Consider the following 14323-nt stretch of genomic DNA (forward strand, 5'->3'; position numbering starts at 1 on the left):
TCACTCGTTGCAAATGTAAACGCCCGAGCGCGCGGTAGGTCCCACCGGGCCCCCCTCGCGCCGCGATCCCCACACCTACCTCCGCCACCAGCCCAGACGCCGCCCGCCCCCCGCGCGCCACGCACCCGGGACAGCCCGGAGCCCGCGGCGACCGCAGGCGCGGCCTTAAAACAAAAGAGGCGCCCCGGGAGGGTGGGACCCGGACCTCACCCCCTCCTCGCCCGGCCGTGGCCGCCCGCCCCCTCAGCCCCTGCTCTCCGTGTGCGCATGAGCGGAGGCGCCTCCCCCGGTTCCTCCCAAGGCTAAACTTTCTAATTCCCTTCTTTGGGCTCGGGGCTGCAGGCGGCGGGGAGAGCGCTCGCACCGCCCGGGTGAGGAGGACAAAGTGGCTGCGCGATTTTCTCCCCTCCCGACCCTCGGACTCCCCGCTTCCGTGGGAGCGGCAGGAAATGGAAGGGCCCCTCTCTTCTCTCTGAACATTTGCTTTTTTTTCCCTCTACTTCTCCAGAAAGGAAGACGAGGGGGAAAAGGGCAGGCGGCTCGGCCGGTGCGTTCTCCACTCCTCCTCAGTGGCTGTCCCCTCTGCTGCAGGGACTGGCCATGGGGCTGGTCCAGGTGTTCGCTTTCAGTTTCTTAGGTAATTCCGCGGACGCGGTGGTGGGGGGAGGGGGTGGGGGGAGGAGGCGTGGGTGGGGAAGAAGACCCCGAAGGCGTTTGACCCTGCTTAGAGGGCGCCTGGACGATCGGAGAGGGACTGGGGTGGGAATCGTGCCCCGGGATTAAACGCCAGCGCCCTCGGTGGCGGCTGAGGACTGCGCGCGAGGATCGCCGCGGACCCGCAACCCGGGGGCTCTGTGACCAGAACTGGGGATCCGCGGCCCCTGCTCCGGGCTTTGCACCTTCGGCGGGTTCACGGTGGGTCTCTCCACTGCGGGGGGTGGGTGGGGGGACATGCTTCCTGGGGTCGGCTGGGAGCTTGTCGCCGAGGGCTTCCCTGGAGCCCATTTTCCGGCGAAGCGTACGAGCGGAGCGCAGGCTTAGTCCTGGGAACAGATTGGAGCCATGTGGCTTCAATTAACCATCGCTGTTTGCCCCCGGCTGGCGCCAGAAACAGCTGGACCGGGTGCTTCCCTGGAATGACGAAGCGTTGAAGGCACTCCAAAGCCGCAGGGACTTGTCCACTCGCCCCTTGCTTGGGAAAGCGCCCCCTGCGAGTCCTGCTGCCTCGCCCCCAAAGAAGCGCCCGGGATCTCCGAGGGTGCACGCACGCACACCCACACATTTCCACGTGCACGCACACACGGTTTCACACTGAGGATGCACAGGCTGCCGCGTGCACGGAGGTTCATACACTCACCCCCCTACCGGCGCGCGCATGGATGTTTGGCCGCTCTCCTGCCTGCGCTTAGGTCCAGGCACAGGCACATGGAAGTGGCTGGTTTGCACGTCTACCTTTTGTGGCTGGAGCTGCTTCCCCCAAGGCAGATCTGGGTGGGCTTGAGTGTCTCTGGGTCTCCCGGAAATGATATTCTGGGCTGCCGGACCAACGTGATACCGTGTCTCTTTCCGAACCCTCTCCACGTCCCGGCCTCTTCCTCGCTCATCTTTCCATTGTGCTTTTTTCTGTGCATTCTGCTTTCTTTTGAAACTACTCTGTTCCCGCCCCTTCTTGTACCTTTCGCTTGCACGCACTCCCTGCTTGTGTCCTACCCACTCCCCCACCTCCCGGGTCGCCTGCCCTTTTCCACAGCCCTGTGCGGAGCCAAAGTGCGCGCTCAAGAACCCGAATTCAGCTATGGCTGCGCGGAGGGCAGCTGCTACCCCGCCACGGGTGACCTTCTCATCGGCCGAGCACAGAAGCTCTCCGTGACCTCGACGTGCGGGTTGCACAAGCCTGAGCCGTACTGTATTGTCAGCCACCTCCAGGTGAGGGCGGAGATCCCAGCTCCCGGCTCTGCGCGCGCCTCCTCCCGTCTAGAGACGCAGGAGCCAGGCCCTGGGGACTCCACATCCTGCCAGCTATCCAGATAGGAAACGCGGCCAGTTGGGGAGTCCCGGGATTAGACTGATTGCTCACCCTTTTTTGCTCCATCTCCGTTTGCACAGTTGTATCCGCCAAACATTTCCTGCCGCCTCCACTGCGGGCACAGTCAGCTTGGAAAGGCAGGGCTGCAGGCGACCGGGACCCTGCCCCGGATCCTGACCCCAAGCCTTCAAAAAGTCCCGAGTGCTTAAGGTTTTGTGGTTATTTTAAATCTGTCCTCCTTAGAATGTGTGTAAAAGATAGTGTATCCTCTTTTTCTTATACTGGGTAGTGATCTGGGGTTTTTCCCGTTTCTCTTGGATAAAGGGTACGGCAGCACCGACGGATACCTTGCAAGGTCATTCCAATCACTGACCCTGATTTTCTTTCCTGTGGTGTTGTTCCCCATCTACCTCCATTAGATACTTCTTCAGAATTTCCTGGTTGCCATGGTACCCTGACAGAGAAGGACCCAAATGAAATTTCTGGGTGCCTTCTAACAACGGGGCCAGGATCTTAGATTTCAAAGGTCACATTTTTACAAAGTCAAAACTATATTTTATTATTTTTAAAAGATTTTATTTGTCAGAGAGAGAGAGACAGGACAAGCAGGGGGGTAGTGGTAGGCAGAGCAGACAGAGGAGAAGCAAGCTCCCAGGTGAGCAAAGAGCCCCATGCGGGGGCCCAAGACCCCAAGATCATGACCTGAGCCGAAGGCAGACACTTAACCGACTGAGCCACCCAGGCGTCCCAAAATTAACTACCTAGAATCAGAAGTCTTTTGCTTAATTTTTTTTTTAAAGTAGACTGTTATTTCTGACCTCTAAAGCAAGCAAAAGTCAGCTAGTCTTACCTGCTTGCATGCCAGAGCCAGCTGCTCCAGTTTTGGTCCCTCCACCTGCCTGGATACCTGCCCTTTGGGAGGAGGTCCATGTTGTGTGGTTTGTACCACAGAGACCTTAAAATGGAGCCACTTTTATAAAGCCAGGAGAGAGCCCATTCTGGAGACTGGAGAAATTAAACCAGAGGAATGCGGTAAAGTGGATTCTGCTCCTTTGCTTCCAGGTTTACACAGAGATGTCTAGACTGCTTCCTCCTGATTAGAAGGGTGGCTATAATTAAACGTTTTTTTGAGTTCTGGTAATTGTTCTCCAGTATTAGTTTCCTTGACTACAGGTTAATGAAGGCAGTCGATGTTACCTTTTCTAATATTAGCATGTAAATCTTACCTAAAATATTGTGTTAACATTTACCTCGGAGGCGAGGACATCCTGTAAATGAATCACCAGATTCTGAATCTGGCTTTGACCAGAATGAGAATTGAATTGTTTGTCTTCAAAGCCAAGTCAAGGCAAACTCTCTGGATTATGGGATCAGCCGTGAAAGTGTGGAGTGCTCTTTACAGATATCAGATTCTAAAGAAAGGGCCTGGGTGTGTACTTCTCTCAAACATTTAATGGGTCTGAAAACTGAGGCAGGAATCTTAAGTATTTTGTCCAGGGTCCCACTGAATTCCTGAATTCTGTTCTCTCACTTTTTCTTAGTACCTTTTGCTCGTCCCTAATCCTTTCGGGAGGAAGGGGATAACTAATAACTAAATAAGGACAAACATAAAAGTACAATTCGTCGATACTGTCCTTATCAGAATATTATCCCTGCTTCAGTGTTCTGGATCTTTACCGATGCCATTCTCAGCTTCGTGAAGGTCCGTGTTGGCATTCTTTGAGTGGGTCTCAGTGTATAGTGCTCTTAACAAAGCACCACAGCCTTGTCCCCACTTCCCAAATATTCCAAGCGGTTTCTAGGTTAGTCTGCAAGCTGCCACCATTGATTAAGTTGCCACCATTAATTCTTGGGCAGAGCAGAAGCTGAGAAAACGGGTTCTGTATTTCCCAAAGCTTCTTAAATTCATCTGCATAATACTTGGCCTCTGTCTTATGTAGGTTTTAGAAAAACAGGCCAAATGAATTGTTTTTTTTTTTCCCCTTTCATTTTTCAGTTTGCTTTATGTCAGCAAAAATTCTCTAATACCTCTTCTGCATTTTACTGGAAGAGTAAGCTTCTCTAGCTATTCATTGAGATGAAGGCTTATGCCTAGAAATTTCATTTTGATTAAATTAATAGCTTGTGGAAACAATGCCACCTTTTACTTTTGACCTTGAATTTACAAGCGTGGAGGAAATTTTCAGCAGTAATGCATACACCATAAGTTAAAAAGCAAAAGGCATATTATGTGTCATGTAAGTAATTTTGAGACATTCATTTTTCTTGAAGCAAGTCGGCTTGATTTCTGTATTGTGGGCTTAATTTTTGGTGTGTGTGCATTTTGTGTGTGTGTGTGTGTGTGTGTGTGTGTGTGATTGCTTCCTAGACTCATGAAACTGACTTTCCTTTCAGGAGGACAAAAAATGCTTCATCTGCAATTCACAAGATCCTTATCATGAGACCCTCAATCCTGACAGTCATCTCATTGAAAATGTGGTCACTACATTTGCTCCAAACCGCCTTAAGATTTGGTGGCAATCTGAAAATGGTATGTGCTTGGTGTGTGATTGGTCACCTGGAAGGAGTTTACAGGCTCCTGGGTATTTGTAATCTTGATTGGTTTATCTGCCCTATAATTATGGCCTTTGGCAGATTTACTGCCTAGCACTAACTTTTCTTGGTAAAATCTGATCTTTCTTCCTCAAGTATGCACTTTCTGTAAGAAAGAAGTCTTTGATGCTAGACCAAAGGAGTATTTCGTAGCCCTCATCCTGAGGGGAGTCTTTGTGGGGGCGGCTGTATCTGTTGGGGATGTGGAAGGCCCTGCACAGCCCTAAATCTTCCATAAAATATGGCACCTTTCATTTTGATCAACCCCAAAGGAAAGGGCAAAAGCAGCCCCCCTACCATCAGCGTCCTTCCCTCTAAGAAAATTCAGTAATAGTACTGTGAATCAGCACTAGGTCTTAATTTTTCAACAACTCTAGGCTGTCATATCTAGCTATGACCCCCACTCAATTTCTCTAGTGAGTATGTGAAGCCAGCTCCTTTTTCCTTTCTTTGCCTTGGGGTTTGGGTTTAATTTTTTTTAATGTATTTTATTTATTTGACACAGAGAGAAAGATCACAAATAGGCAGAGAGGCAGGCAGAGAGGGGCGGGGGGAGGGGGAAGCAGGCTCCCTGCGGAGCAGAAAGCCCAATGTGGAGCTCGATTCTAGGACCCTGAGATCATGACCTGGGCTGAAGGCAGAGACTTAACCCACTGAGCCACCCAGGCGCCCCGGGTTTGGGTTTGGTAAATTCATCAAATTTGATGTTACTTCACTGGGAAACTAATCCCCCATTAGTTTTGCATCTGTGTCAAACTTGAATGCTGAACTTTGGGAAATAAAGGTAGAGTTATTGTGTCTCCTCAATAACAATGTACCATTAGATCTTCCAAAAAATTATGAGAATTCTGGATCTCAAAGCTGTAAACCTAGGTTTGGCCATAGAGAGCATGGATTCGACTAGATCTCTCTCTTACATATGCCCTATCCCTGGGAAGTTTTTGGAGGCTTGCTGTCATGTAACATTTTATAAAGAGGAACTCCCTTACTGGACTTCCTTGTCATTGACTATGAAATTATTCTTGCTTTTCAGAAGACTCTTGGTTTCTGGGGAGAGTTGATTGATTATTCATTGGTCAGCCTTGGGACTGCATTGGTTACCAGTTTGAGACAGTCTCGTCCTCAAAAAGTGTGTCCGTCCATTAGAGCCTTACCAATTCTTACAGGAGGTTATCTTGGTTGATAGTTGAATGTGATAGAGAAGTTTCTGTAAGTGTGTACTCTAGTCACGGAGGACTTCTGAAAGAGCACAGCACCGCTTCCAAACAACAGGAGCATGTCCCGACTGCCCACATTCTTCCAGCGACATGAAAGGACAATTAGAAGGACACCTCAACTTTCGTATCAAGTTGATAGATAGTAAAATTGTTCATCATGTGCTATAGTGCCGGGGGAGGGGAGGGTTTTTCTTGGTTGCTTTAGGAGTTCACCAATTTCTGCCACTTTGAAATCGTGGGGCAAGAGGCCAAAGGCCAGAAAGATGGATTTTCAAGGAGAGGCGCTTGTGTTCTCTGTCCCGAGAGACTCAGTGAGGTTAGCTGAAGCCTAGTCTTCAGAAAGTCAGACTGGTTGTTACTGCCCCTGCTGTCTCCTTGGTGTCCTCATTATTAAAGATGTTCTTTCTGGATGTGATTTTATCCATTTTCTGTGGGTTTCGTCCAAGTGGAGCTTTAGGTGGCGGCCTTAAATTATTGGTGTTCAGGCATCGAAATGGGCTTGGAGGGCACAGCTACTTTTCAAAACCCTTCCTGGGGAATCTACCCCTAGGTCTGACAGAAATCAAACACGCTTTGAAAGAATCGCCTTTTTTTTTTTCCCTCTCTCTCTGTGGGTTTTTCTTCCCTTATTAAAAAAACTGCAATGCGTTATCAAGTTCTAAGTCTAAAACGGAATGTGTTTTTAGGGCGCTCAATGCAGCGTATGTTCTTATGTTACAGAAAGGGTCCTAGGCTTGTTTGCACTTTACGTTATTTTGTTATCTCTTCATTTTGAACAAACACTGCAGCTTTTTAAAAGCTTGGGAGAGAAGAGACACACGGGGGCTGAGCTCACCTTCCACTCCGAAATGTCCAGAGTCGGTTTATAATATGGCTTTTTAAAATTTTTAGATAAGGTTGGTTAGTGTGATTATAATGTTTTTCTTTAGCATTCCAACTAACTCATATCCGTTTCAGTGACCACCCCCCCCCCACCCCCCACAATTGGCTTGGCGGTTTTCCAGTGGGAGAGTTTATTTCAAAAGTCCTACTGATTTCCTGAAAATACACCAGCCCATGACATGATTCATTCTGACACATTCCTGTCTTCCTGCCTTTAAGACTTCCTTTGCTATAGAAGATGGACCCCCTGAAGCCTAATCTCTCCAACCCAGCAAACAGGGAAAGGTCTCCTTTAGCAAAGAGGCAGCCTGGAGGGCTGGAGGTACTGGCGAGGAGGAGGGAGGTACTTTCCATCTCTGGAAGTCCAGTGGCCTTTTTAGTGTGTTAACGTGGGACTGACCCACCCTCGGGGCATGGCGTGAAGCCTGGTTTGTTTGTTCAGGCTTCCCCCGAAAGGGAAGATGTTAGTATTTGTTCTGGGCCAGTGTATTTATTTGAGGGACTCTTTGTCTCTGGCATTGTTTTTCGGTTGTGGTGATGCATCCAAAGGCTTCCCCGTCTGGGATAGGTCTTTCTAAATGGGAGCATAACTAATATGCATGGTAGACTCTTATTTATTTTCTTTGCTGCTGCATTAAAAAAAGGAATATTTGTGTTTGGCCTGGAGGAGGCTTAGGTCCCCTGCTTTAAGCTGCAAGCTGAACCCCTACTGTGCACAGGAAGTGACCCCCTCCTTCCCCTTGAGAGCCTCTTGGCTTAGAGGACGGGGAGATGTTTTACTTTCTCCTAAGCAAAGGCTGCCTTTCTTGACAGCAACCAGAGGCAATCTGCCGGATGTCTTGTTCCGCTCAGCAAATTCAATGTGTCGCGCTATGGAACCGTTTGTGGAGAACTGGGAAAGCCTTCTGATCTGCGCTTTACCTCCTACGCCAAAGCAGGTTTCCTATCTGCAGCTTCACTTTCAGATAGAATGCAAGGAGGGTTTCTGTGAGGGGCATAAAGAGAATTTAAGACAACAGTCCCAACTGTTCACAGATGTCCCTGTTTACTATTTCCTTTTTGTATTTCCAAAAAATCTCCTATAGGTGTGGAAAATGTAACGATCCAACTGGATTTGGAAGCAGAATTCCACTTTACTCATCTCATAATGACTTTCAAGGTAAGGAATCCGTCACTTTCTCACAAATGACACGTGGAGAGGCGCCGTGTAATTCCCTTTTCGGTATGGCTCTCTGTTGAGAGTCGGCCTAAATGGGAACTTAAATATTATTGTTGCCATAAATTGGGATCATCGAGCAGCTTTTTAAGATGGGCACAAATTACTATGTTCAACAAATACTCTATCTTCGTGGCAAGCAGGAGAGAGCGAGCCTCTATGCTAAGGTAATTCAACTGTAAACTTTTAATTAGATCTCTTTTTATTTCCCCACAGAGAGAGGCAGCTTTGACTCTCTCCCAAACCACAATAAAACATCTGGAGAGTAAATCCCTGATCCCTTGTGTTGATGTTTTAATGCTGAGCTTGGTAACTGAAAAGGAAGTGTTTTATCTTTAGTTTTCAAGGGCTTGCAAAATTTGTGGGAACAGTTCTGCAGTTCCTTAAGAAATGCGTATGCCTTCTTAAATGTGGATTTTCTCATCCTTTTTCTTTTAGAGATGTAAAATGACTCCGGGGCTGGGGAATTTCTCTGGACAAAGTCCCTTTGTTTCTTCATAAGCAGCTGCCTGGAAATGACAGACACCTCATGACTTAAAGTACACGTTGATGCACATAAAACCCATAATTTACCTCCCACTTCTCAGATTAAAACCACTTTGGCTAGTTTTTGGTGGGGGGCCTGAGCTGCACCGTCTCAGGTTAGGAAGAGAGGTGCTGGGGAGGGAGTGACCGCGCGTGCGGGTAGCCGTGGAAGTCTCTGGAGGCCGAGGAGCATGGAAGGGCATGAAAGACCACAACTGGGAGGGATGGTGGACTGCTGGTTCCCAGGCCTGAGCCCCTCATCCACTGCCATCCCCGCCCCCCGGGCCCTCAGAGGTGCTGTTGCTGCTGGACAGGGAGGTTTCCACTGTGACACTTGATACGGGGGGAGGTGGGGGCTTTCACCAAGCAAATCAACACCGTGCCTCCTCCCTTCATTAACCGCGGCCAAGCCCAGCTTGGTCATTAGAAGTAAAACTCGGCCATGCCCAAAGATGTTACCTTCATGTCTAAAATAGACAGAATTATCATTATTCATGTCGATGGCCCTATCTTTTACTTCGGAAAGGGCATCTGTGCTTCTGTGGTTCGTTCTGAGTTTGCGTACACCCCGAGGTCCTTGGGGTACATATTCTGTCATTAAATACCCATTCAGCTGAGTACGGTGGGCCAGGGATGAAACCGCGCAAGTGCGGAGGGTCAAACAGGCGGTGACCCAACAGAGATGTGAGGGGTGGGTGCAGGCAGGCAGGCTGCGGTGGGTGAGAGAGGACGCCCCCTGCAGGTTCCAGCTCCTGTGTGACAAGCAACATGTATGGGGTTGGACAGGCTTGGGCGTAGATCCCCACCCTGCCCCTTTCTGGCACATGCGGCTGGGGCCTCGGCTTCCTCTTTGGAAGGAAGAGTGGGAGGAGTGAGAACCCCTGCACTGGGGCGTTGTGTGACCTAGCCCTCCGCTGGGGGAGTAGACATTGTCTTGCTACCTGGCCTCTAATGGGAATGTGATCATTTTATATATTCGGATGCTTGGATAAGCGGGTCAAGGAATTCAGCCATCTTCTGTTTGTAAGAAAGTGCCCAAGGCCCTGCGGGAGATTTTAAAGATCTCATGGTTGCTTTTCTGCAGGACCTTCCCACCCTACTAGGGTGGGGGGGGGCATAGACTGGCAAATAACTTATGTCACGGAGGGTGCTAAGCGCTCAGCAGAAGTTCAGAGAATATACGTTCTGAGCATGGAGGAGGGCGAGATTCCTCGTAGCCTGGGCTAAGGGAGAAAGCTTCACGAAGAGAGGTCGGGACTTCATTTGACCCGGGCCAGGAAAGGCGTTCTTGGCAGGGACAGCGTCTGAGGGCAAAGTGCTGGTGGTGGACAGTTTGGGCGGGGTTCGTTGGGCATAGATTTGCCTGGAGCTCGGGGCCATGAGGGGGCGAGGGAAGGAAGATGACAGTCAGAAGGACCGGGACTCCTGGCGGAGGAGTGTGTGCCATAGAGGAAACGGGGAGCCATTGACAGGGAGATGAGACTATTTAAGGAAGGTGGCCAGAGAGGAGGCAGAGGAGGGCCTGGGACAGTGAGCACTGAAGGCTCTTGGGGAGGCCCTCGTTGAGGTCTGTGCTGATGGGGGGAGCTCACCTAGGAGACTGCTGGGGTTCATGCAGAGACGGGCCTGACTCTCACATAGGAGGGAGTCGCCCCTGCCATCCAGGGCATCCTGGAAGTATTACCAGAAAAGCTTTTTCAAATCACACACCTCCCCTTGTTGCCATACTGTTCCTCTCTGCTGCTACTACCCTCGGGAATCCTCACCAACTACCATGGGGGTCCTCGATTGGGCCCTTTTGGAATCAAAGATTCAGCCATGAATTGGAGAAGAATGAGAAGCAGAACAACAGAAGGAGGGCAAGGAGAAGGATGAAGTCAAGATATCTTGGATGTCCAAGCTGAGTAAGCAGGAGCGTGGCAATAGGGCAATAGGAGTGAGGATGGTAGCGGGTGGTGGTGAGGAACACGTGTTTGCCATGGAGAGAGCTGCTTGCTAAGTGGATTGGGTTTTGGGTTGGGTTTTGTGAGCCAGCAAAACTCTTGTAACGTATACACAGTGGGCTTGGGTCCATAGCCAGATGTTGCCAAAATCGTAGCTCTTTCATGGAATAGAAATTCAGAGGTAGCCGCACCGCAGTGTGAGCCCTGAGCAGGTTGATGAATGAGTGAAGAGTGTGGAAGGGCCTCCATTCTGAACATGCCAGTGTTTTCCTGGGTTCCAGCAGCCTCCTGAGTCCACAGGAAATCGGATCTCTCTGTCAATGACCCTTAGGGACTCAGAAGCTTCCAGAAAGGAGGGAGAAAGAATCACAGCCAGCACTGGCTGTACGGCGTTTGCTCTCTGCTCCCTTCTGACCCAGAGACATCAGGCTGGTCTGTCCCCAGATGTCATCACCCAGGAGGCAGGCCTCATGGGGAGTTTGTCTTGGCTGAGGTAGTTATTGGGGTTTTCCCCCCTTAATTTAAACTCCTTCGTCATGTACTCTTGAATTTAATAAAGTACCATTTTCTTATATTCCTGAACAAGTAAAAAAGTAAAAACCCAAGCAACTAGTAAGTGAATAAGTCAAAGAATCTGTCAAAATATGACCTTCCGTTTTCTTACCCTTGTCTCCTTTGATCCGTGCAAAAGACCGTCAGGATTATTAAGGAAGGCAGAAGGAGGTCTGGGAATGGACTGCTCTCCCCATTAGTGGTCACCCAGATTTCTCCCAAGCATTGGTTTTAATTCAGAAGGGAAGGTCTGTTCAGCTTCTGTTTGCTGGGCTGGGTCCTCGGCCCTCGTTTCCCCACAGTGGAATGTGCCATGTGCCTCATCTCTTCTTTCCACCCTCCCAAATCTCCATCTTGCCTCAGTTTCCAGGAGTCTGGCCTTTGTATCCCATCCTCCATGACATCCACTTGGTCTGCTGTGATGCCATCAGCCAGTGAGGCAGAAAGATGGGTTTGGGCCTCATTCAGCCTGGATTTGAATCTAAGCTCTGCCTCTAGCTGGCAAGTCCATGAACGTGTCTGAGCCGCCATTTCCCATGTGTAAGAAGAGTGTGTTTTGAGGGTGTGTTAGTTTCCTGGGGCCTCCATAAGGCGGCTTAAACCCTGGAAGTGTCTTGTCTCACAGCTGTGGAGGCTTTATGGGCAAGATCAAAGTGTAGACAGAGTTGGCTTCTCCTGCGACTTCGTTCTTTCCTTGGCTTGGAGAAGGTGGTTTTTCTTCTCTCTTCCCTTGGTCTTCCCTTGGACATGTCTGTATCCTAATTGCTCCTGCTTATAAAGAATGCCAGTCGCATGGGATTAGGGCCCACTGTAAGACCTCATTCTACTTTAATTACCCAGATATAGCACATCCTGAGGGACAAGGGGTTAGGTCTTCAACATGAGAATTTGGGGAGGACACCATTTGGCCCATAACAGGAGGTTAAGCAATGATGTAATTCAGTTGCCTGGCACCACTCTTTCCTGCTTTGGCTAGCCCTGTGCTGATGCCTTTTCTGGAACAATGACTTTGGCTCTTTTATCTTGTCTTTTGCTTTTCGGGGGAAAGTCATACCTTTGGGGGTTTCAAATACCGTATGCCAACAGTGATTTCCAAATCCATGGTTCAAACTCTGTTGGCGCAGCTGGGTGCCAGACCGCTGTTTCCGGTTGTCCGCTGGGTGTCCCCTTGTGGATGCCTCACGTGTAACTAGTCCAAAACCAAAAGCCTGCCTTCTCTTCTGGGCTTTGCTATTAGCACAGTCACACACACACACACACACACACACACACACACACACACACTCTCTCTCTCTCTCTCCCTCTCTCTCTCTCTCTCTCCCCCCCCCCCCAAGCTCAGGTGCCCCTGTTTCTTTCCTTCCCTCCCTTTCCACTGAAATCTAACAGATCACCAAGTGTGATTCAATATACTTTACTAAATTCTCTAAGTTTTCAGAGCAATTGCATCCTTTCTGTCTGACCATACTGTCATGCTTGAGTTAAGACCTTCATCTTTTTTTCTCTCAATTGGCTTCCTTGTCTCTTGGTTTCTTTTGTTTCTTGTTTTTCTGTGTCCAATAATTGTGCCCCAAGATGATTTTTCTTTTTTCCTTTTTTTTAAAGATTTTATTTATTTATCAGAGAGCGTGCATGCACACAAGCAGGGGCAATGGCAGACAGAGGGGGTGGAAGAAGTAGGCTCCCCACTGAGCAGGGAGCCTGATGTGGGACTCGATCCCATGACCCCAAGATAATGACCTGAGCTGATGGCAGATGCTTAACCGACTGAGCCACCCAGGTGTCCCCTGGATGATTTTTCTAAAGTATAACCTGATCATTTCATTCTGTCCAGTCCAGTCTTTTGGTGCTCCCCTTTTGCAGCATAAAGGTAAAGGCAAGGCCTGCACATGGCCAGCAAGTTCCTTCCTCCCCTGTCCTAGTCAAGCTCTTCTGCCGCCTGCAGCCCTTCTGCCCACTGCCTGGAAGACACTCACCCTTCCAGGATCCAGTTCGAAGCTGTCTTCTCTCTGAATCATTTAGAGAGCGTGTGTGTGTGTGTGTGTGAAAATATCCATAAAACAAGATTTGCCATTTTAAACCTTTTTAAGTATACAATTCAGTACCATTAGGTGGCTTCCCAATGTTGTGCTACCATCACCACTCTCTATTTCCAGAACTTTTTCATCACCCCAAATATAAACTCTACCCACGAAGCAATAACTCCCCATTGCCCCCTCCCCCGAGCCCCTGGAAACCTCTAATTTACTTCCCGTCTCTGTGGACTTGCCAATTCAAGACCTTTCCTGTCTGTGGAATCCTACAGGATCTGTCCTTTTGTGCCTGGCTTCTTTCACTGAGTAGAATGTTTTTGGGGTTTATCCATGATGTAGGAAGTATCTGAATTTCTTTATGGCTGAATAACATTCTCTTGCATGTCTATGCCATGTTTGGTTTATCCATTGGTCTTTGATGGGTCCTTGGCTGGTTTCTGCCTTTGGGCCATTGTGAACTATGCCACCATGAACATTCTCATCCGAGTATCTGAGTCCCCATTTTTGGTTCTTTGGGCAGTGGAGTAGCTAGGAGGGGAATCGAAGGATTCTGCAGCTTCTCAAGTTAGTCTTCCCAGAGCACACTGTAGGAGACTCTGCTGTGATGTTTTGTATCCTGAATGATGTAACGAATGTGCTTCCTGAGCCCGTCTGCAGCCTGCAGACCACGGTCTGTACCGAGCAGCGGTCAGTGCCCAGCTGTCAAACGATTACACAAGCGAACCGAGCAAGCGGGCAACCTGACCAGTCCTGTGATGGGTGCACCGACTCATCCAAAGAGTGTTAGCTATTAAGTCCCGCTTATGGTCAGCTTCTAAAGAGAAGCAGCTGACTGATCTCTGTTAGGGTGGGAGGAAATGCAGCATTTCAGGGCTCGACACTTGCCGGGGAGAGGACCCTCCGTGCACCGGCCTGAAGTTTCTGAAATCCTGCCACAGTCCTAGATACCAACCACATGCCGGCAGGGTTTATGGCGAGCAGCTGAGTGATAGGTTCATCTGAGTTTAAAAAAAAAGAAAAAGTACAGATCACCAATAGAAAACATCAAACGAGCCTTCTCTTCTCCACTTTTAGACATTCCGTCCGGCCGCTATGCTGATAGAACGATCATCCGACTTCGGGAGAACCTGGGGCGTGTACAGATACTTTGCCTATGACTGCGAGAGTTCATTTCCAGGCATCTCCACCGGGCCCATGAAGAAAGTGGATGATATAATCTGTGATTCCCGCTATTCCGACATTGAACCCTCAACCGAAGGAGAGGTTTGTTTGCTTTTCTTGTTTTACATTCTACTCACAAATCCTTTTTGATCATGGCAAAAATACCCATTACTCTTGTA

General features: G+C 49.2%; 1 protein-coding gene across 3 annotated transcripts in view; it reads left to right on the forward strand.

The window, feature by feature from the left end:
* The first annotated feature begins 338 nt into the window (after positions 1-338).
* LOC111155260 (laminin subunit beta 1) overlaps positions 339-14323 on the forward strand; it is a 67708-nt gene continuing 53723 nt past the window's right edge. For 2 of the 3 annotated variants that reach the window (XM_022515371.1, XM_022515373.1), the window contains exons 1-6: positions 339-371; positions 509-637; positions 1751-1926; positions 4421-4556; positions 7803-7876; positions 14058-14246. In XM_022515371.1, the coding sequence (XP_022371079.1) occupies positions 601-637; positions 1751-1926; positions 4421-4556; positions 7803-7876; positions 14058-14246 (612 nt within the window). In that variant the 5' untranslated portion in view covers positions 339-371; positions 509-600. Of the gene's footprint in view, positions 372-508; positions 638-1750; positions 1927-4420; positions 4557-7802; positions 7877-14057; positions 14247-14323 lie in introns of those variants that run through there. The other variant, XM_022515372.1, reaches the window with a different exon arrangement.

Source organism: Enhydra lutris, unplaced genomic scaffold, assembly GCF_002288905.1.
Source record: "Enhydra lutris kenyoni isolate GAN:26980312 unplaced genomic scaffold, ASM228890v2 scaffoldscaffold40, whole genome shotgun sequence".
Taxonomy (NCBI): domain Eukaryota; kingdom Metazoa; phylum Chordata; class Mammalia; order Carnivora; family Mustelidae; genus Enhydra; species Enhydra lutris.